General features: G+C 46.3%; 1 protein-coding gene across 2 annotated transcripts; it reads left to right on the top strand.

Annotated features, from left to right (window-relative positions):
- The first annotated feature begins 3,789 nt into the window (after positions 1–3,789).
- TSEN15 (tRNA splicing endonuclease subunit 15) lies at positions 3,790–16,556 on the top strand. 2 transcript variants are annotated; one of them, XM_042786255.1, is made up of 4 exons: positions 3,790–3,808; positions 4,731–4,812; positions 6,031–6,166; positions 16,127–16,556. In XM_042786255.1, exons 2-4 carry the CDS (start codon positions 4,740–4,742, stop codon positions 16,329–16,331), a joined length of 414 nt encoding a protein of 137 aa, XP_042642189.1. In that variant the 5' UTR covers positions 3,790–3,808; positions 4,731–4,739; the 3' UTR covers positions 16,332–16,556. The 2 variants fall into 2 exon arrangements, with proteins under 2 accessions (XP_042642189.1, XP_032851079.2); XM_032995188.2 differs by lacking the exon at positions 3,790–3,808 and adding an exon at positions 3,874–3,939.
- The last annotated feature ends 5,401 nt before the right edge of the window (positions 16,557–21,957 follow it).

Below are 21,957 nucleotides of genomic sequence, written 5' to 3'. Positions count from 1 at the left end.
GCACCACGGCCCGGCCAGCCCAGCGCCCCCAGACCCGGCCTTTGTGGGCCTCCCCCGGCCCGGCCCTCCCCTCAGCGGGCTGCCGGCGCGAGTGGGTGGGTGGGGGGGGGGTGACCCGCGTGGGAGCCTCTCCCCCCTTGGGGAGCTCCGCTCAGCGCAGCCCCTGCGCACCTGCGTGTAAAAGTCACAAAACCTCACATTTCACAAGCGAGTTTGAGGGTTGGAGGGGCCGGCTGGCAGCTCCCCCCCCCCCGCCCGCCCAACGCGAGGAGATCCCCTCAGCTCCCTGCTTCGGTGAGGATCTCTCCCTCCCTCCTTCCCACCCGTTTCACGTCAAAAAAAAAAAATGGATTTGGAAGCAGCCTCGCCCACGGTCGCCATCCCACGCCGCTGCGGAGGGATGCGCGGAGCGCGGTTGCCCCGGCTGGAAGATGAAAATATTATTCCCTGTATTTCACTGGCTCGCCCCCCCCCCCCCCCCCCCCCCCGAAACGTTCCCCTGCGTGGACCGACAAAAACTTAACAACCAAACAAATAAAACGTGTTGCAGCCATTAAAATTATTGGCTCATGATCATAAAAGTGATACGGTAATCACAGCTTTCTTAGAAGTTAATAGGATTTGGGCATGTTAAACCCTTTTCAAGATGAAATCTCTAATTAAGGGCCCCATCACTGCGTATCTTTTTTTTTTTTACTGTGGGTAGGTAGCTCCTCCAACGTGAGCAGATCCACTTTAAGCAGGCAGCACCGTCGCCTGTGTGCTTGCAAGACTCAAATCGGAGGAAACATTTAACAACCGAACAATTGTTAATTAATTATCCATAATCTCATTGTGAATTGTTTGCAGCCCAGGTAGCAGAGAGAGTTCGAGAGAGTTCATGTCTGCAGTGTTCTTTGTTTATAGAATGTAATTTATCACGCACACCAAATTCTGTTGTCTCAGTTTCCTGATCGGGTGACTCCCCAAAAAACTAACGCAACAAGGAACATCCTAAGAAAACAGTAAAGTTCAATAAAGAATCTCCAGAGGCTCAATCATCTGTGCTAAAGTTTGAGAAGCTTCTGCAATTTGTAAGCGTCTTCCTGAACAATTAAAATGTATTCCTCCTGTTTGCCCTTCATGACACCTTTACAATTGTCCTTCCAGAATGATACATTAATGAGGCTTTTCTTTCATGGTTAGTTTGCCAAATGTTGCTTTTCTGCTTGGATTCATTAACCAAATAGAACGAGCAGCTTTGTAGTCTGGATGAAGTGATTAGGGTTTTGCAGGAGCCAGCGATTCCACGTGCGTAACGCCGCCGTCACCCACGGGACCACTTGTGTTTGGAGGATGGGGACTAACGCCACTGAATTACGCTTGACGTGGAGGGCTGGCAGCTGTTTTTTCCCACCCACTGGATATTCAAGCCGGGTCACAGTCCCGTTTTTAGGAGGTTATGTGGCAGCTTCGGGAGAAATACGCACCTCCTGTAACCCCCTCTCTGCCGTGCCTCCTCTGCGGATGCAGGTGCCACAAAAGTTTTTCCCAAAAGCAAAGGAAGACCTGGGAGGCAGAGACCACAAAGCCTCGGATTTGTCCTATGTGCAAAGCAAAGCGTAAAGGCACAATCCAGTTACACCTTATTGCAGTCGGCATCTTTGCGGAAGGTTGCGTGTGATTTTCAGCCCCATGCCGCTCTTGATGTCTTCAGTGAAATCTGAAGTGGCTCCAGCTCTTTTCAGTCGACCCCCTTCTTGTTTTGTGAACAGCATCAGAACCGTAACGATTTGCTGGGGGCAAATGCAATGCCCCCAGCAGCATCCCACAAACAGTAATTTTCTCTTCAGAATGACTTTCCCGTCACTCACACAACTCACTCTGTTGGCTGCCTCGTGTTGGTACACAAAAGAAAAAGTCTGTCCTTACCCTGGAGAGGGGTAGATGCCTGAAACATGAGATGTTTGTTCATGCATAAGAGAAAGGAGTCAACTCAGCTTCATTTCTTACTCCCAGCCACAGAGCCCAGATGAAAGTTTGGAAAGTTCGGGTCAAGAGTTACCCTTACAATTAATGTCATTCTTATGTCTAATAAATGCATATATCTTTATGTGCATATACAAAGAAATCTGTACACATTTTTGACTTCTTTAATAGCGGCCAAAATGATATCTTGTACTTTTTTTAAGCCAATACCCAGTCCTGCTGTGACTGGACAGCTAACCTCCCTGTGGTGAAATAGTTGAGGAAGAAACAGCTTTTTGCAGATGGAAGTCCCATAGGAATAAATGTAGGCCATTTGTTTCAGCCTGCTCTAAATACCCACACCAAGCAAGAACAGTCCAGCTGTGAGAAGTGTCTGTGGCAGCGGCGTACTCCCTCAGTTTGGCAGGTAACAAATTCTCTCAGAAGCAGCTTTCTTCTAATTTAGACTTGTTTCCCATGCAGTAGAAAACAGAGGAACCATCCTTCTGATAAAGCATATCGTATATAGACCTACAAGAATCTATAGATAAGATTATTTCCTTTCAATTGCTTCTTCACCTTTGAGGACTCAAATCCATCCAATTCTTTTCCCAGCAGCCAAGTGAACCTCTGTTGCCAACGCTTCCATGACAGTCTCAGAGATTGTATTGGTTTTTTTCCCCTTAAAAAAAAAAAAAAAAAGAAGTGTTTGCTACAACGATGCTGTTTAAACAGGCCAACCTCCTCAAAATTGCCTGCATGAGATTGGCCCCAATATGTCTTACTGTGGCTATAAACCACACACCAATTTATGTACTCCCTATATATAGATTAATTTTCATTGATGCTTTATTACATAATAATTATTAAGCTTATAAACAAGATGGGTTAAAGACAACACTGTTCGTTTTTCACTAGGCCCTGCACGTATCTGATCATCTCAAGATCATATACGGTATTTCCTTGACAGTTCCCAACATCAGCCACATTTCTCTTGCGTAGCCTGACCAGGAACAAGCGCACACGCCAGGGCTGCGCACTCTCTCATCTGATGTCACAGGACGCTCTGTGCATCTGTTAGACACACACAACTCTTTTTTTTGCTGCATGGACGCCAGCTTGAACCTATTCAAGAGGCTGTAAGAGTCAGGCCTGACTTCACTTAAGCCAGTGTTTTAAATTTATTGAAAGAGGTGCCAAGACAGATGGAGCCAGCAAGCCAGACCTGGGACGCTTTGCATTAGGCAAACTGGAATTATTCGCACTGAAAGTCAGAGGTATTTCTAAGTAAAGCAGTCCAAGATGCTTTTAATAACAATACCTTGAATCTACATCTCTTCGCCAGTCTGTAGCAGCTCTGGACACCACACATTGATAACATACTCTACAGAACCCTATACGCGAAGCATTTCTGAAGTGCTCCCCGCCTCCCATTGAAAACATTCTAAATCCAAAGAAGCTGAAATTCGTGCCTGGGTTGTAAACTCTGCCTCGTTCCCCTAAAACTTCTTTTCTCCAAGCTCCACGTCTCCTCCGTGGCCTCCTCCTCCTCCCCCCCGGCCGGGTCTGCGCACCCCGCGGGGCAGCCCCCGAGCTACCTGCTGGAGGCAGTTATTTGAAATCCCCAAGCCCGCTCCCGAGATCAGACCTTGCGATTAGAAACGGGGACGGCGGGGAGGTTGATAGATCATCCTGAAAGCTCGGGGGGGAGGTGGCGTGGGTGGGTGTTTAATGCGGCGATGGGGGGGCGGTGTTAGGGGGGAACGGCGTGAGGGGCGGAACGGTCGCGGCGCGGCCGCCGCTGCCAGGGAGCGCTGGGCTGCGCGGCGCCGGCCGGAGCGAAGCCGCGTTACACCGGGGGGTGGGGAGCGCATGGAGCCGGCGGCGGGCGCGGTGGCGGCGGCGGGGGGGGGCGGCGGCGGCGGCGGCCCGGCGGGGGGGGGCCGGCGTCCGGGGGGGGCCGGCGGCAACTGGATGGCGACTCACCCCACGGTAGGCCGGGGCGCGGGGCTCCGCCGCTTTTCGTGGCCCGGGAGCTGAGGGGCGGCGAGCCTAAGGGCTGAGGAGAAGGGCTTTCGGTTCACTGGGGGTCGGGGGGGGGGGGGGGGGGCCGGTCTCCCACCCGCGCCCCTGAGGGGATTCCCCGCCCCCCCCCTCCCCCATGGCTTTGGGGAGCATTTCAGCGCACCCCGCGGCCGAGGGGCGGGGGAAGCGGGTGTGTGTGTGTCCCCCCCCCCCCTGCTCCGGAAAGGGGGGCTGGAGGAGGAGATTTTAATATAACGTGTTTGGTTATATCGAACCCGAGGGGGGTCGCCTCCCGGCCCCGTGGGGTTGCGGGGGGAACGCCGGCTTTGGTAGGGGATGAGGTTGTACACGCAGGAAACGCGAGCGTCTAAAGCTTTGACTCCATCTTAATTTCTAATACAGCAAAAACATGGAGGTATTTAATTTGGCTGTCGTCTTCTGTTGATGTACTGCAGCAAAAATAGCTAAAATTCATAGCCCTTCTCCACAAAGTTAGATCTGTTCCAGAAATAGTTGTGAATCCTCATTTGCTTGTTTATTTAGCTTGCTTTCTTAAGCACCAAAATAGGGGGGGTGTGGAAAAAAAGAGCTCTTAAGATACCTTCAGGAGGCAAGTCCTGCTTTTTAATTGCCTGTTGGCCCTTAAAACTGTTTTCAGACTTCAGTGGCTTAGATAGCTGTACAGATTCTGGGTTTGGTCCGTGCATGCTTAATATAACTTCTGCTTTCCTTCACCAACATTACTTTTTGGGTTTCAGTTCACCGAAATGATGTCTCTTGATATATCTGACAGCACTCAAATCTACGCTGCGTTTGTGGTGTACCTGGACCTCTTAGAAGGTAATTCAGTGAAGTGACATCCCAACAACTGTACTCACCTTTGGGCGCTGTTAAGGTTTGTGCGCTAGCAGGACATTTCCTACAAAAGTCCTTGGCGTTCTTTTTGAAAATTAATGCAGTGATGGTTACCTAAGAAACATGGTATTTTGGCGCTGAAGATTTCTGCCCTGTCTACCTGGAGCCGTTTGGAAGATTAAGGCCCATTGGGTCCAGCAGTTACGAGTGCAGGCGTTCCAAGGCAAAAACACTCAGCATGGAAAAAAACCAAAAGAGGAGTAGGGGAAAGAAAAGGAACACGGGAAGGTGAAGTTACAGGTTCGGTAGTTGTGCTGGTAATAGTATCCTCATTTGTAAATTAACATCTAAGTTACTGATTACCATTTAGCTGAGGTATGCCAGCCTGATTAGCATGCTCTTTTCTGGAAAGGGCAGAATTGCTGTAGGAAAGAAGATAATTTGTAGGTCTGGTGGCAGTAATTATGACAGATGCAGTGTAGTCTTCTCCTGCCTTGTAAGAGTGGAGCAGAGTTATGGGATATATAAACTTCTGCCTGCGATTCTCCCAAGTTGGCTTTAGTGAAACAGGGCTGTACGTAGGCAGGCAGCCAGCCTAATAAAAATACTTCAGTTCCTCTTGGAGGCTGGTGGTTCTCAGGCTCAGGGGAGAGAGGGATTTTACAGGCCAGAAAGCGCTGTGTCTGTATTGTTACACCTCTGAATAAAATGCCTTAATAGACTTGTAAGAGAAGGCTCCCGTAGTTCTGCAATGAAAACTTTTAGCCTTATCCCTTCAAGCAGAAGGAGAAAACTGTGTATCATCAATAATCTTGCTTTTAGCACTTGTTCCTTCACAGTTTAGGGTGCCGATCAAGTTCAGATTTGGATTACAGTTTTATGCTGCAGATGACAAAGATGTGTTTTGTCGACTTCTTGCCTTTTTGAAACAAAGCTTTGTCAGACAGGTCCCTATTCACCATCCATCAGTGTAGCTCTGGAGTCAGCAGACTAGTACTGTTCCCGTGGGTTACCAGGATTGTTTAAGAGAAGGGGAACTTGACAGTTAAACGGGATAGTTGTCTCTCTTGGGAGATGTCCTGTGAGGAGAGGGAGGGGAAAACAGAACCTAAGATGTTAACTTAAATACCAGATTTGATATTTGAATGTTTGAAACTTGTGTTTTGTGTTCTGTTCCTTCTCATCAATGATGAACCTTTCCAGGGAGAAACTGGCATGAAGTGAAGCATGTCGGAGTAGCAGAACTGCAGCTCGTATGTTTACATGCACGTGAAAGAGAACAGGACAGTCTCCAAGTGATGGTGCCAGTACCTGTGCACATATCGCTAAGCCACGAGAGGTGAGGATGTGGTCAGTGTTTGGCTCGTGTCACCGGTAAGGTAAAATGAAGAACAGGTATATTTATCAGGCTGCTGATGACTTGGTCAAGAGGGGGAGGAAGCAAAGGAGTATCAGAGGAAAGCAATACCTCAGCCTGTGAGTGGAGGCATTTTGGGTGCTGCAAACATACATGCAAAGTTGAGATTTCCTTAATTTTCTAAGCTACATCAGTCTCTGCTTCGCCCTCTCTGAAAGTGGCACGCCTTTGATGTCAGCTTCCCACAGCAGCTGATTCCTTCTGCTGATAAACACTTCATATTGTTTAGAAGTTGCATATGCTCTGGGAGATAACAGTGGATATCAAAGTATGTGTTTGGGAGGCAAGGTTAGAATACGAGACCTTCACAGCTTACGTTTTGAACGTTCTTGCGCTGCTTTTTTGTAGTCTGGGAAATCAAGCAATATGTTTTGTGTCACTGGCCTTTAAAGTACCTAAGAGGAAAGAAATTCTCTCAGACCTGTCTAAGAATAAACTTTTTTAAAATTGTTGAATCTATGGATAAGACTGGTGTGTCTGGTTAGGTTTGCTTTTTGTTCTGAAAGTATGATTTGGCTACTTTCAGCTGGAAATTCCTCTTACTTATTAAAAGTCTAATGTGTAACTGTCCCTTGAGCTGTGATTTTGACTTACTTTCCTTACACATGCAGGACTTAAGTAATTCTCAAGCAGAGGACAACACAGCTGTGAATTTGTGATAGTACAAATATTTGCAGCCTAGAGAAATTCTGCTTCAGTAATTTTACAGTATATTTTAAGTGGCCCTTAGAGCAGCCTCAAATACGCAGTATGATTTACTCACTCTCTGGTAATGGCTGCCTTCTCTTGCTGGTATTTGCCGTTCTTTCCTACAGTGCCTCTGAAGACCTGAACTCTTGCAGATGCATCATATGGCAGTACGTTTTTCAATTTCTTCTGTTCCTACTCTTGCTAGGAGCCGATGCTCAGGGCTGGCTTTACAGATCTTGCTAGTGTTTGCTGTTTCCTCTTGCTCTGGGGGGAGCAGCCTGACACGGTAGTAGGTAGCTGATGAATTGCGCTTAGCAGATGTGTGTGTGTGCGTGCTCTAGGAATAATGTTTTAGACATGCTTTGGGTTTTGCTTTTTTTTTGTTTAGGTTTTGGAAGTGACAGATTGGTCTCTTGCAAACAAACTTCTGTCTTAATTCTGCTATGTGTTTTCCTAAAAGCGTATTTGTGAGGGGGAAGAAACTCACTTCCTAGATACTGATGGGTTTAAGTACTATCTGTGTGCTGAAAAAATCTTCCATTTGCAAATATGGGTCAATCACTCTCGTGGGCTTGGTCTTACAGGGAAATAATGGTGTCACCACCACAGCAGAGGAAAGCTGCTGAGAGGGCTTGCAGGATGAAATGCTGAGTGTCATTCAGCCTCTCTGCAAGAAGCAGATCACTGTGTGTGAAAGGGACACACAGTTCGAAATAGATTTTAGGTGGGAAGAGAAGGCAGCAAATTCGGATGGGGGATCTTTGAGAAATTACGCCTACGTGCTGAGTTGTTGTGCTTGCTTAACGAAGTAGGTTTCCACCTAGGTTGGAAGCTTTGATTCCTGGCATTGGGTCAATGCCAGCAAGTATGTTCTAATTGGCTTTTAATGACAGCGAGATATTGCACTGCATGTATGTCCTATCTTTTACTGTTTCATTGGAGCTTTTCATTTGGAGCCTCTGAACTTGTTTGTACTGTGGTGATACTGTTTGCTCTGCTTCTGGCACCGGTGTGGATGGAATCCATTACTGGAAGGATGTGTGTTAGAGAAGCAAAGAGTGAATGCGTCACATTGATTAAAAGTACAGTTTGTGACTAGGGTTTGCTACAGAGCAACTACATAGAGCGTATTGTCGCTAAAATGAGCTGAATACTGAGCTGTAATGCTGGGTGAGTCCATTAAAGCCTGTATGTGCTCAATACCCGTAGATGTTGTCAGGCAAAAAGATCATATATGCTTGTATTTGTGTTACTGAACGTGCATGTGCGTATGCACGCTTGGCATTTCGTTAGCAGGTCCCCACTGGTCAGAGGGGCCTGGTCTGGCTTTGTAGAGAAAGGGACAGCATCAACTCCTCGGCTCCTTTGCTGGAACAGGAGGGAAAAAACAGAGGGTATAGACAATAACAGTAGCTCAAAGTTAGGTAGGGTAGAGGGAGGCCGTTAAAAAGACATCCTACAGAAGGGGTTGGAAACAGTATTACTGTACTACTGCCTCTTTGTTCTGACAGTGATGAGTATTTTGTTGGTGTGATTGTTGATAGCAGGAGGCTTGTTAGGTATCTGATGTCTTAAATGATATTTTCTCACTTGACTTACCGAGCTATAGGTAGACAGGAGAGCTTTTGTACTTAGCTACATTGACGTTTTGTTCAAAGCAATGCTTTGGGTTTTTTAGTTACCTGCTAAAGGCAGAGGAAGAGATAGGAGTACAAGTGAATGCAGCTCACTTAATGTTTGAAAGTAAGCCATTGGAGGGGGTTGGGAAGGTGAAAACATTCTGTGCTCATTGCTGGGCCTGGAAATGTGCTAACTGCAAAAGCAGCTAGCAAATGGCAGTGTTTGTGGGCAGCAATCCCTTGCTTAACCTCCCCTGATGGGTAGGGGCTGCAGGGGTGGTTCTCCTCTCAAGGCCACTTCAGCCAAGCTCTGCCTTCCCAGGTGTCTCGTGAAGATTCCTGCTTGGCTGACACTCAGAGGAGAGTGTCCTTAAAAGGCCATAGTAAAGCTGCTGTGGAAATTACCAGCGAGACACCTAAGCAAATGATAAATATGAGTGCCCTACAAAAAAAAAATAAAATCTGCTCAATGTTTTTAGTCTATTGTAAGATTTCATCATGTCCAGTTTATGCATGACAGTTAACTGCTTAAGGTAAAAGCTGTTCTGCTTACTAAACTTACTGCCCACTTCTATGAACAGCTTGGTGGAAGCTGATAATCCCACCCTGCCAGAGTAAGGCTGCACAGTAAAACTACGGGGTCTGGGGCTAAGTGACCACCGATGCAAACGGTAGTCTCATACGATCTGAGAAGCGGCTTTATGCAGTGCGTACAGGCTCTTAAAATGAAGATTGCTGAATCTTCTGTGAGTAAAAACCTGGAGAATAAGATGCAACTTACATCTGTCTGGGAGCACTCTCAGCCACACACAGCTGTCTGAGGTTTGGAGAACCTTGTGTTTGCACTCCTTTGAATTTAGCAGTGATTCGTACTTGCAGGAGGAATTCGTAGGGCTGTTGGCTGGGACCTGTCCACTACTGCAGACGACACTTTAGCACGCACCAGGTTCCTAATTGTCAGTACACTCCAGAATTGTGGCTCCCCAAAGGGGATGAGGCAGTTAAATACAGGTAGTTCTGCTTCAGAGCTGGCAGGAATGACTTGCATAAGCCAAGCTCAGCAAGTGTAGGTAGGAGAGCTCACAGTGTTGACAGCTGGATTTTCTGGGTAGCGTTGAAAGCCTTGTTCCTTCCACTGACCAGGGAGTTAGATGCTGGATCTAATGGAATTACATGCTGTCTGTCCTAGACAAATGACATTGCCTGAGCAAAATGTTACTAACAAACCATCAGATTAAATATGTCACTGCCTTCTTTGTTTTTTGTATGCAAGTGTTAGAAATGAAGGGTGAAGTCAGTTGCTTGACTTTATGGAGACTGCAAAGTTTGATTTAGGCTAAGAGGGAAAGGGTTATTTGGATAAAATGGTAACTTAATGTTGGAAAAAGAATACATAAATGTTTCATTTTAAAGCTGCTGAGCATCTTTAGAAGCAAATCTGAGGACTGGAAGTGATTTATCCTCTTCTAAATCTGGAGTTCGTGAAACAGATCTTCCTCTAATCTGAAGTGGTTTTCCTTGTAAAAAGCACTGTTGTTTTAAGTGCACTGGAAGTGTGACATGATCCTTATCTTGCATCCTCTTCTTAGTTTTGCCGGTAGCTCTTCTGCTGTAAGCATTATTTGAGTTTACTCAATGCAGTAAATCACACATTGAAAATGTATTTAAAGGCTTCTAAATGCAAACTCTTGATTAACAGTTTCAAAGTGATTGATGTGGCTCACACAGCTGAGTTGGTTATGCAGGGCTACCATTGAATCTCTTATAGTTGGTGTATCTTGTAGAACTTTGCTGAATTCCCCCTTTTGCGTGGCTTGGCTTGTTTTCTCTTTCAAGTTCCATGGAAAAAAAGGACTTTATATTCCTTGGGGTTTCAATTCCTTTTCACGACCAGTGAGTCGTGGTGTTTTCTTTGCTTTTATTTATTTTTTTTTCCATTACAAAATCACGCCTTTCTTCTAGCATCCCACGTTTCTGTAGTTTGGAAACATATCCCAAGAAGTAGTGGCATCCATTTACACCTTCTCCCACCACCACCACCACCACGTGCTTCTTCCCATGTATTTCAAGGCACGAAGTTAATCTAGCTGCAGGGCAGACAGCCGTGTCTGGAGCAGCGTTCCTGATCGTGAGCCATGCCGTGCTGTTTTTGTAGTGCTGGCTAAATTCATGGTGTTGGGCTTTACAGGAGGTTTCCTCTGCCTTGGTTCTCTTGTCACGGGGCCTGTCTGAACAAGCCTGATACAATGGTGCACTCGGATGCACAGAGCAATCATCCCTGTAGTGCTACAGAGACCAACTTGTGTTGACTCTCCAGCCCTGCCTTGCATGGAGGGGAGGGAGCTATTGGGGCTGGCCAAGCCTGCGATGAATTATTCATCCAAGTATAAAGGGCAGATTGAAAACCTTTGGCTTTTATGGTAGGGAGGGCAGTAGTTCCATTTCAGCTCAATGGAGCACTATGCAACCACCATAAAACTACTCTGAGCTTTCAGTGTTTCTGCTGCTTCTCAGAGGTACTTGCGTGGGATATATCACTGAAATACTCTTTTGTTCAACACAAAACGTTCTGCCCGTGTTATCTTTCTTTTATGATTCTGTTCTCTTTTAGGTTTTTGGACCGTCAGTTAAAACCTCAAGCTACGGTTGCCTGAAGTTCACCAGTTTTATGCCTACTTCTTCCTCTGGAGCAAAGGCTGATGTTATTTTGTTAGGAGCAGATCATTAGGAAAGACAGTACAGGTTTCTGGTGTGTGTTGAAGGCCTACCTAGTACAAAAGTCTTTTGTTAATAAAAAATTAAGATGGGGGAAGGATGGAAAATTTCCCTCTTTTGTATGGATTCATTTTGTTTTTAAGCTATTAATTGCAACAGTAATAGAAGACCAGGTGAGTTCACTGTCGCCATTTAGCAGTAGCAGCAGTAAAGGCAGATGCAAGATGACATTCATAGTGCTGTTACCTTAGCTGCAGTGGTCCTTGCATGATGTTAAATAAACTAAACCTGCTCTTACAACTAACTCTTTGGTAGAAAAAAGCAATCCCAACTGACTGTAGTTTGTAGGTGTCTAGAAAGCCTTTTCTGACGCCCCTTTTTCTGATTAGAAATGCCAGCTCTTTGCTTGTGTCTAACAGTGTCTCCTTCAGTGTTTGAGATTAATTCCTTTTCATCTGCTGCAATGTGAGGTGAATGTGAGTTTGCTTCCTGGGGTGGAAACTGAGGGCTTCATCCTACTTGTGGTTGTCTTGGTGGGAGCAGATCCTAGCTTGCAGCAAACATACAGACACCATCAGTTTTTAGAGATGGGTTTTCAAGCTGTTTTGAAAACTTTGGACTGTATGATCTGCAACAGAGGAGAATTCTTATTAAAAAATAAAATGTTTAGTCATATTCTATTTATGGGACTTAAACAAAACTTTCCAGTGTTTCTTGTGGTGTCTGTATTCCCCTAGCTTATGTATGTTATTTGCCTTTTACAAAGCCTTTGTACCTTTTTGTGTGGGAAACCTAAAGATTCCCTGTTGCGTGTTTTAACATTCAATGGTTTTTCTTCATGTGGAGGGGGAGAGAAGGGAAAGGAGCAGTTGCAGGATATTTTAACTCCTAGACTTCCCGCTGTGCGTGCAGCAGCACACACACTTGGTTGTTCTGTGAGCTCTCTTGGGGCTCTAGATGCGTTTTATTTTTTACTAGGTAGTCATTGGCATAAATCCTGAGAAGGTGGCGTGTGAAGGGTTGACTGTCCCTGTCTTTCCTAGCCAGGCCGAGCCTGTGGATGAGCAGGTCTAAGGTGTTTGAGTATTGTGGTGTTGTACAGTGTCCTTCAGGAGATGGCAAAGTGAAATGGTGCCTTCTTCCAACACAGGCTTTACTTGAGACGGTATTAAGCGAAAACATGCTAAGCTTTTATTCAGACACTGCAGAACAGTATTAACTGTTTCTCAGCTGCACCTTTTCTCTACATTCTGCTTCAAACTTGGTGTCTTGCCAGTGGAGTAGGCATACCCGAATGCCTGTTGAAAAGGAGGAACCAGGTAAAGCCAGTCCATGCCAAATGCTTGACACAACAGCTTCTGAGGGGTTCACCCTGCTGGAGCGTGGCCTGTAAAGGCTGGGGAACCAAACCCAGAGAAGTCGTGGACCCCTCGGTATCAGTGGGAACAATGTTTGCTGAATGTGTCCTACCGGAGTCGTGGCTCATGAGGGAAAGGCTGGTCAGGATGCTGGTGACCGAAAGTTATCACCACTGTTGGTGGAGTATGCCAGAGTACTGGGTGTATTGAATCCCCTGTTCCAGAGGCTTCTAATATTTGACACTTTCAGAAGCATTAAATCCAGTTTTACTTAAGCAAAAGCCATCTTGTCTAAGTGACATCACTTCTACGGTGTAGCAGATGTACTAGTCATTAAGGAGCTTATCTGTAACCATTAACTTAGTAAATGAAGTCAGCTGGCTCTGTTGGGGGGAGCTGTTAACATAGGGGCTTCTTGTTTGGGCCTTCACTTGAGTCATTGAACGCAGCTGTTGTGTGAGACGGCCAGCCTAGAGGGCTGTATCTCTTGAAATAAAGCTTCTTGCCTTATTTAGGGGTCAAACATGCATTCTTTTGAATTTCAGGCAGCCAAGAACACTTCTTGCTTTTTTTTTTTTTTTTCTCTGTTTTCTTTTTCCATAGACAGTATTAGATACATCAAAAGGATTAAAACCCCTGTACCTTTCCTGCAATATTTCATCTTTCTGCTCATGGCAGGTAGCAAGCGCAGTGAAATCAGCACAAACCCAGATGTTCCCCGACTCCTCCTTTGAAATGCCTGCTGCTGCAGAGAAACTTGGTGAACCTGCTGGATGCAGAGGCTAAAAGTGATGCCTTCAGGGGAGGAGAGGAAACGCAGGCATCTGATACAGACTTCCTGAATTCCGAAGCTTATTCTTTTAAAAGATACCCTCTCCCTAATCTGCAGATGCGCTGCACTGCATGATGGCTGGGGCTGGTTGTGGTATGCATGAATGAGAGCTCTTGTTTTGGGGCTGCCTGTGTTGAGAAAAGAGGGAAGGGGAGAAGCTGATTCCCCACGTGCAGTAGAAAGCATTGGGCTCTGTGGACAGCAGCGTTAGCAGGTCATCCTGAGGCAGTGGCGTGTCTTTGTGCTCTGTACATAAAGCCTGAAACTCAGTCTCCTGACAAGTCAGTCAGGGATGCAAAGAAATGTTAATAATCTGTTGTCAGGACCTGGCCACTTTTGGGATCGTAGTGCATCTTGTAAGTCTTAAGTGCTAAGTGGGGGGAAAGAAAGGTTCAGATGCCTGTGCTTGACATTCTAAGAAGAAATCATGAGGGATGGGTCTAAGATGGGTCTCTCTCTCTGAGATCCAAGGCCTCGCTGTTACCTCCATCCCCCGAATAGACTAGGCAGAGAAACGATGACAGTTGCTAAAGAAAATACAAAGGAGCTTCTGCCCTGGCTGAGAGGTGAATGCAGGACACTGTTTGAGTCTGCTTCCAGATATGGGACTGTCCACACTCAACACAACTTTGGTTTGAGTCCCAAGTATCTCCCCTGGGTAGCTGTGCCCTTTTATTTGGCTTTTTACTGTTATTTTTATTTCACATTCCCAGCAGAAAGAGAGAGATTATAATATCCACTGCTTCGTAAAAGCCAAGGATAGTTCTTTCCTCACTCGATCCCTGCCAGTAGCCTGGCCTCACCACTGACAACTTATTCAGAGCTTCCTCCAAGCAGGAGCTACCGAGGTGTGACGAGTGGCTGCTTGCTCTGTGCGTGTGTAGCATGGCCAGAAGGACACCTGGAGCCCTCGGCAAGGCGTTGTGGGGCTGGAGGTACCAGAGCAGGAGGTGCCCAGCATCAGCAGAGGCTTCCAGTCCGTTTGTCCTTGCTTCCTGCAGCGCTGCGCCAGCCTGCACACCTGCGATTCACTGGTGCAACTCCAGCAGGCACTCCTTGTTGCATTTTGTTCCTGTTGCAGAACGCTTCCCTCTGTGAATTGCCTACAGCTCTGGAAGCCAGGCTTGCATTTACACTCCCCTTAATACGGTGCAGTTAGAGTTCCCGGAGCCTGGGGCGCCTGCCAGGAAATCCTGCAGACAAAGCAGCACCAGGGTGGCAGGGAGCAGAGATGTTAATGTCACATTGCTCGCAATAGGAGTCTTTTGCAGGTGTCTCTCTCCTGCCAGTGCCCAACAGAGTGTCTCTTTGTGTATTTTTTCTCTTGTTAGGAAACACCCTGATGGTAGGAGGAGCAGAATGTGGCTTTACACACTCTTAGTATCTCTGTTGCATCAGATGGCTAACTAACTATATTGTATTGCCTTCCCTTGCGTTATATATGGGCCAGTAGTGAAAGCAAAAGAAAAGGCCGTACTGAATTTAGTCAAGTTGAATTATGAACAGTTCAGAACACAGATGGATACTTAAGAGGGTCACAGGCTTAACAGCACAGGCTTTCCAGGCTGCTGCTTATTCTCTGCCGCTTTCCATTTGGCTTTTATTAAAGGATCAAAGAGGTTTGGGAGGAAGATGATGATTAAAGTTTGAAAGCTGATGCATTTAGAAAGAGCCGTATTTTCAACTACAGTGCCCAGCTTCAGAAATGCCTGTTTTCTGGTGAATGAGATCTCAGGGACACATGAAGTGAGGAGTGATATTTTTTTGTTTTGTTTTGTTTTTTTCTCCCATCTGCATAGCTGACCTCTCCCTAGAACATAACCTGTCCCGGCAGTCCCAGATGAGCCCTCTCACACCTGACGTTTAGGTGAAGGAGAAAACTCCCTGTGATGGAAATGCTTGCTGGGGGGGGTGTTGCTGTTCTGCCCCTGGGCGCTGCACCCACCCGGTACTTGATCCCTGCTCAGAACAGGAATACAAAGGCTCCAGGAATCGGTGTTGTCCTCAGCTCCAAACTGAAAAGCAACTGGCATGTTATCCTCAGAATAAGCTGAACAGGAAAAATTGCATAACTTTGCCTTGAATTTTTAAGGAAGACATTATTTATGCTGACTGTCTTGAAGAAGAACATTAGTCTTGTGGCTTATAGTCTAGACAGGGAGGTAGAGAAACCTGGCTTCTGTTCCTGGGTCTTCCACAGTCTGGCAGAGAACTGTAGCACAGACTGGAAGATTTAGCTCTACAAATGGAACAAGTCTTAATTATTTTGTTGTCTAATTGAACAACATGACAGCATGTGTTAATCAGAGGGTTTTGTTTGGGTTTTTTTTTTTTTTTAAATCTAGTGAAAGCAAAGCCATTAGCTATTGCCACATTATGACTGTGGTAGTTGAAGGATGGTTGACAGGCGTGTGCACACCAGTAGAGCTAAGCAAAGCTTGGAAGCATGTGTCGAGCCATTTCCATGGGAGAGTATATTTTTATAAGATCCTTTTGTTATTTGATTTTGTTGCTTGATTGTATGACTTTGGGTTTTTATTAGAACCGATGGTATACTTCCTTTAGCAAAGACAAATTTGCAGAATAAAACCAGGCTGAATAAAAGCAGCCTTCGTGCCATTATCGAGTGGTTGTGGACTTCTTTCTGACTGCTTGTTTTCTCTTCTAGGATAAGAGAAATCTTAAAGAAAGCGGCTCTCCCACAAGACGATCCTGACACCCCGCTGTCAGTTACCTTGGCCATAGTTGAGACAGATTCCACAGTAGTCTACTATAAAATGACTGATGGCTTTGTAATACCAGATCCTCCTGACAATACTGAAGATGTGGACAATAAACAGTGGAGAAAGAAAAGAAAGAAGCTTTTCAAATGATTAAGGCAAATGGACTTTTCTTGAACTACTGTCCTCAAATCTAAACAAATACAGGAACTTATGTATGTAAATAAGTAGTGTGCTAAAGTCTGCCTTCTGCATATCAAGCATCTGTCCGGGGAGAACGGATGCACTGTAATGAAATGCCATTTAAAGTATGGAATGGGTCATGCTTTGAGACAGATCGCTCCTGACTAATAAATATACTTGTGAGATGTTTCCAAAGCTAGTCTCTCCTTTATATCTCATCGGGTATGTGATGGAATAAACACATTCTTACCCATGCTGTAAATATTGGTTAAAGATAAGTCTCAAGGGCTTCTGGGAGGAGTACTGATACTAAGTTAAGGGATGGGTAGTTTACAGATTGTCCTTGTCTTAATGCTGTCAGAAGCTCTCGTGCTATCTCCCAGGTTACATTTCCGAACACGTTTCTTTCCCCTGCTTTTGGAGAAAAAACTTCTCCACAGAAACACCTTATTTTAAATTTTTCTCTGCGGAGGGAAAACCGACTGCAACAACACCAAGGGCTACTAGAACAAAGAGTAGGCTAGTAAAGAGGGTGCTCTGGGTCTGCCCGAAGAACCTCTGAGCAGAGGCCAGCCCTTCGCCTGGAGGTGGGTTACACCTGAAGGCGCTGACCCAGGCGGCATCACCCACGCAGCTGAACGCCCCCCACGCTGCAGGCCACGACCCAGAAACATCACCAGGCACTCGTTGCAGGTACAGAGCTGGACGAACATCTGAGAACCGAAGGTGCCTTGTGTTCGCATCCCAGTGCAATCGAGGTGAGCTGCCCTCACCTCGGGCTTCCCGTCCGTGAGATCACGTCGGGGTGCTCCTAAAGCTCTCTGAGGAGGAGCACGACAACGGGGCCTGTTTTTATCTGTCACCAAAGTATGTCACCTTCTGTCCTGTGAGTGCGTGCCAGCTGTTACCTGCTCCGTCCAGCAAGCAGGTTTCTAAACCCATTGTAATTTCTAGGGTTTGTTGTTTTGTTTTTTGTTTTGTTTAGGACATAGCTTCTGCTTGTCGAACTGGCTGCCCAAGACTTGGTGCTTCAGCTAGGGGTAAGTTAAGAGGAAAAAAACTGACTTCCAGTTTCTTCTATGGGAATTTTCCATGATTTTCGCATAGAAATCTTCTTCAGGTTAAACTGAGAGTTTCTTGGCAGTCAAATAGCGTCCCAGAAGCAGCTTCTTGAGTACAAAAATGTCCATGTGACATTTGTGTGGCCAAGGACCACACATTCAAAGTTTGGAGCACAAGAGCTCTTTTTTCGCATGGGTATAAGAATGGGAGAGAATCCAAAAACCCAAGCTGGAAATGAAAGGCCGTTTAAGCTCTACTGTCGCGATGACTCGAGCGGATGTTTCTATGGTGGTGGAGTTTGAACCTCCTTTGGCCCAAGAGGCTGGGAGGCAGAACGGCGTTGCAGAGAGCCCGGGGCAGGAAGGGCCTCGCACCCCGTGCGATGGCGGGTGCTGATCCCGAGCTCTCTCACACTGTCCCTGCACTAGTGCTATTTTTTTCATCTTTTTGTCGGCGGTATATCTCCCTGCCGTACATTACGACAGTATGGTTTCTTACAGCCGGCTCCACCGCCGTGAGCTGCTGTTTGCTGAGGCGAGAGCTTTGGCAGCTGACGCCAGCTCAGAACGGGTTTGCTTCTGGCGGTTTTTGTTTCCAGCTGATCCTGCAGAGGCTGGGTCTGGGTAGGTTACAGCTGTATGGCTGTGTACACCGATCTGTCAGAGCGATTGGACAAGCCATACGGGAGGCTGTGTGTGTTTTTTGACACAGTCAGAAACAAAATGGTTGCTTTTTTCCCCCCATACAGCAAAGGGAGACCGTGGGTCTGCGGGCTTCAGTCATGGAGAAAGGGAAAGAAAAATTCTCTCTTTCTCAACCTTGCTCCCTTCATGGAGGAAAAACGTAATTTTATTTTGGTCCAATGCCATACTGCCTTAAAAGGGTACCTGTGTGCTGACTCCTGACATGCTGTGTTTGACCTTAACATCGATATTTCATGTACTCTACTGCTTACTCCATAAAGTAAACCTTACGCTTTGCTAGGCTACATACCAGCAGCTAAATTGTCCTTGCCATAAGCCGCTAAATGCTGCAGCCCCAATGTGCGTATGTGCTGGAAGAGGGCTGGTTTTGTGTGAAGAAGGCTGTAACAAAAGCTACACATTGCAGAATTTATATTTAAGCGACACACGCTTAACCCCAAAAGCAAATTCTTTTGCATTTGCTTCGATTTCTGGGAAATACTGCCATTTTGCAGTTGGCTACATGACTGATGCTTGGCTTTGTCCTTAATTTTATTATTTCTATGCACAGAAAGAGGAGCATAACTTGAGCTTCTTTTTCTATACACTGAAAACTGCTTACCCAGGCTTCTGAAGCTGAGTTGGGGAAAGTGTGTCTGGAGGTTTTGATTTCTGCCATGTGTCCCACTGAGAAATGATTATATAGGCCTTTTTCCAGCTTCCTTAGATTGAGATGGGTTTTTATTTCTGAGGGAAAAAAATAGAAGAATAAATAATATCACTGTACTGTTTGTCCCGTAAGTATTACAATGTAAACAAGGGGATGTTAAATAAGTTCAGAGCCAGCTGTGCTGTTCCTTTACATTCCACTGAAGTATTTCTCTGTGTCAAGTCAACGGCACACAGACCAGAGCCTCTGGTGTTCCAGGCACTGAATAAAGATGGGAAGAGACTTCCCTTGGAAGTGTATCAGTTCAGAGCAGTAGTGCATTAACGTTCCGAAATCCATAGTATCTTGGTGCTATGCCTGAAGTATTCCAACATTACTCTGCTTTAAGTGTTGGCGAGACATCTGTGGAAGCGTAAGCCGTGACATCTGGCCTTGACACCTTTGCAAATTCATCTCTTATTTCAGTCCAGAAGACTTTACAGGCTACATCTTGACATCTTCTAAAGGTTTTTTTTTCAAGTTTTATGTGCCAAGCACAGCTTGATTTGTTTTACTGTTCACCCTTGACCAACAGAAGGTATGTTTTAAAATTGTAAGAGTATCATTTCCCAGTAGATTATTGTTTCAAGTCTTTTCTCTCTCCAGAGAGATATTTGCATTGAAGCTTCCCCACCGAGTAAAGAATGATAGAAAAGCAAAGAGATGTTCTGGCATGGGTTTGCCGGCGAGACTCGATGCCCAGTTGCATAAGTAACCGTCCACTTTGGTTTATGCAGGCTCTGCTGTTTCCTTGAGGCATTACTGGCACCGTTGCCCGAACCGCCCTGCGCTCAGCCTGAAAGTTTGCAGCGCACACAGAACGTTCCACGCAAAAAAAAAAAAAAAAAAAAAAAAAAACCAACCAAAAAACAACAGCAAAAAAAAAAAAAAACACTGGCCAAGAAGCAGGGAAGCCTTGCCAGGTGCACGGAGAGGGGCTGTGGTAGCAAGAAGCAGCCAAGAGACGCGCGCCCGCAGCTGTCGGCTGCCGAAAGCGAGCGGCTCCTGCCCCTCGCCACGCCGAGCGGGCAGAAGCACGTGTGTGTGTGTGTGTGTGTGTGTGTGTGTGTGTGTGTGTGTGTTTGGGCAGCTCCGTGGCCACGGGCGAGCTCAGCATGGCACGGCCAGGCGAGCAACCCCGTCCCCGCTCGCCAGGGCACGCCTGCACGGCCCCGGCAGCGCTTCGGGAGGGTTGCTTCCCGGCCGCGCCAGCAGCAGGGTGCTGTCCCTGACAAAACGGCCCTCAGCACCCCTGCAAAACACTTCTGGGTTTCAGAAATCACTAGAAGAAAGAAACGGTCCCCTCTTGTAACCCCTTCTCAAGCTGGGCAAGTTTTTCCACAGGACCTTTTGCCTTGGACACATGGCAAAATGTGTGTCAATATATATCAATAACATTACTGAAGTCAGGCGATCTTAATCTTCCTCTTTTCTGGGACAGCAACCCAACAAAGCTTTTTTGTTTACGTTAAAACAATTTTTTTTCTCATAAACAGTCCATTTGAATTCATTAATCATCCTGCTAGTATTTCATATCTGTAGGAGCTACGTGTTTAATAGGTTGCCCCCATAGTTTTTAGGAATCTAAACTCTATCAACTACCCTCTAAGTCCTGCTTCGTATAAATGGGTTTACTACTAATCTCCTCTAGTCTTCCAGGGATGTTTCAGTCCTCCATTATAATCCAATCGTTTAAAACTTTCTTAAGTCATTAGCCAAAGCAAATAAACTGAGATAAATTCAGGCCCTCCTAACTGAACGTTCTCAAGCCAAATAGCCTTTCACCTCTACTTTCCTTACTCCCATTCTACTTTCATTTTATTTGTCCCATCAGCTTTGCGAGGCTGAAGCAATAGCGCTGAACTCTCCAGCCCATTCAATCCCTTCTGTTAAGAGATTTATGGTTTCCTTCATCTCCCTCCTGTTTTGCCTTTTCAACAGTTTGCTCACTGCCTTTCATATTGCTGCATCACATCTCGGCACAGCCCGGTTTTGCAGGACCAGGAGGGATTTGGTGCATCCCTGGTGCGAATCCTGCCTCAGCACCCCCAGCTACAGCAGACACCCGGCAGGGAAGCAACGCCGGCCAGGATTGCAAGGAATCTCAGACTATATCAACCAACAGCAAATTGCCATGCTGGCAAGTAACCCCTATGTAGGAATGAAGATAATTATGAGCAACTAGGGCTTCCTAACTCTGCAAAACTAGCTGCAGCTGCACCTCATATTTCAGAGTATCCCAGGGAGTGGATTGTTTCCCTGATTTCTTTCCCTCTTTTCTCAGATGCTCCCACTTTGGTGACACCATGAGCCCAAGGATCCCCGGGCTCAGCCACAGCAAACCTGACTGACAGCCTATTTGCTGGGGTGAATTAATGAACACGCCAACTCCTGATTACCTACATGCTGTGTGTTGTGTTCTCAGCACCTAACTGACATCACTTATTGCCTTGATGCTTTATCGTCTCATTAATCATTCCTTGCATCCCCACCTAGCTACAAGCTTCTCCCCATGTTTCTTGTCTGGCCATCAAGCTCAGTTTGCCAAAGCTGAATGGCTCTGCTCATCTTTTTCATGGCTTTTTTCCCCCCCCCCTTCCCCCCTCCTCCCCTTTCTCACTGCTCTAGTCATCTTGCCAGAGATTTTTTAACTATTGTTTGCTGCTCTCCAAGCCTGTTTCATATATAGCACCCCATCCCTTAATTATGCTCAACTTTATGTTTTTGTGGTATCTGGCAGCTCCCCTTTCTTTCCAACCGTCCTGCTACCACCCTGCCTTCTGCTGGGGTGCCTAGATGGTCTCCAAAGAGCCATCTATGCCTTTCTCTGTCCTAGCCCAGGCACCAACTGGGCATCTTAATGCCACCAGACCAGTTCCATTTACCACCCAAAATCTCGGTGCAGTCTGAAGCAGGACCTGCAGAGGAGGGTCTCTCTCTTGCACGGTGCTTGCAAGGTGGCTGCCACTCCGCTTTCCGCCATCCCAAACGCCCAAATTAATGCCCATCGTGGATGTTTGCTGGAGGAAATCTGCAGGGCAGAGCTGGCTGAAGCCAGCTGGCTGCGTTTGCACAAGAGGGCGCTTACAGACTGCCGAGCAGGAGCCTTCCTCTTCTGGATAAGCCAGAGCTTTGCAAAACT

Source organism: Tyto alba, unplaced genomic scaffold (assembly GCF_018691265.1).
Source record: "Tyto alba isolate M040663 unplaced genomic scaffold, T.alba_DEE_v4.0 Super-Scaffold_1000006, whole genome shotgun sequence".
Taxonomy (NCBI): Eukaryota; Metazoa; Chordata; class Aves; order Strigiformes; family Tytonidae; genus Tyto; species Tyto alba.
This window is presented reverse-complemented; position numbering and strand designations above follow the sequence as displayed.

Excerpts from the sequence above, each read along its gene's own strand:
- TSEN15 (XM_032995188.2), top strand. Across the intron at positions 4,813-6,030 it reads GTACCTGGACCTCTTAGAAG|GGAGAAACTGGCATGAAGTG; the intron begins GTAATTCAGTGA and ends GAACCTTTCCAG. Across the intron at positions 6,167-16,126 it reads ATATCGCTAAGCCACGAGAG|GATAAGAGAAATCTTAAAGA; the intron begins GTGAGGATGTGG and ends TTTCTCTTCTAG.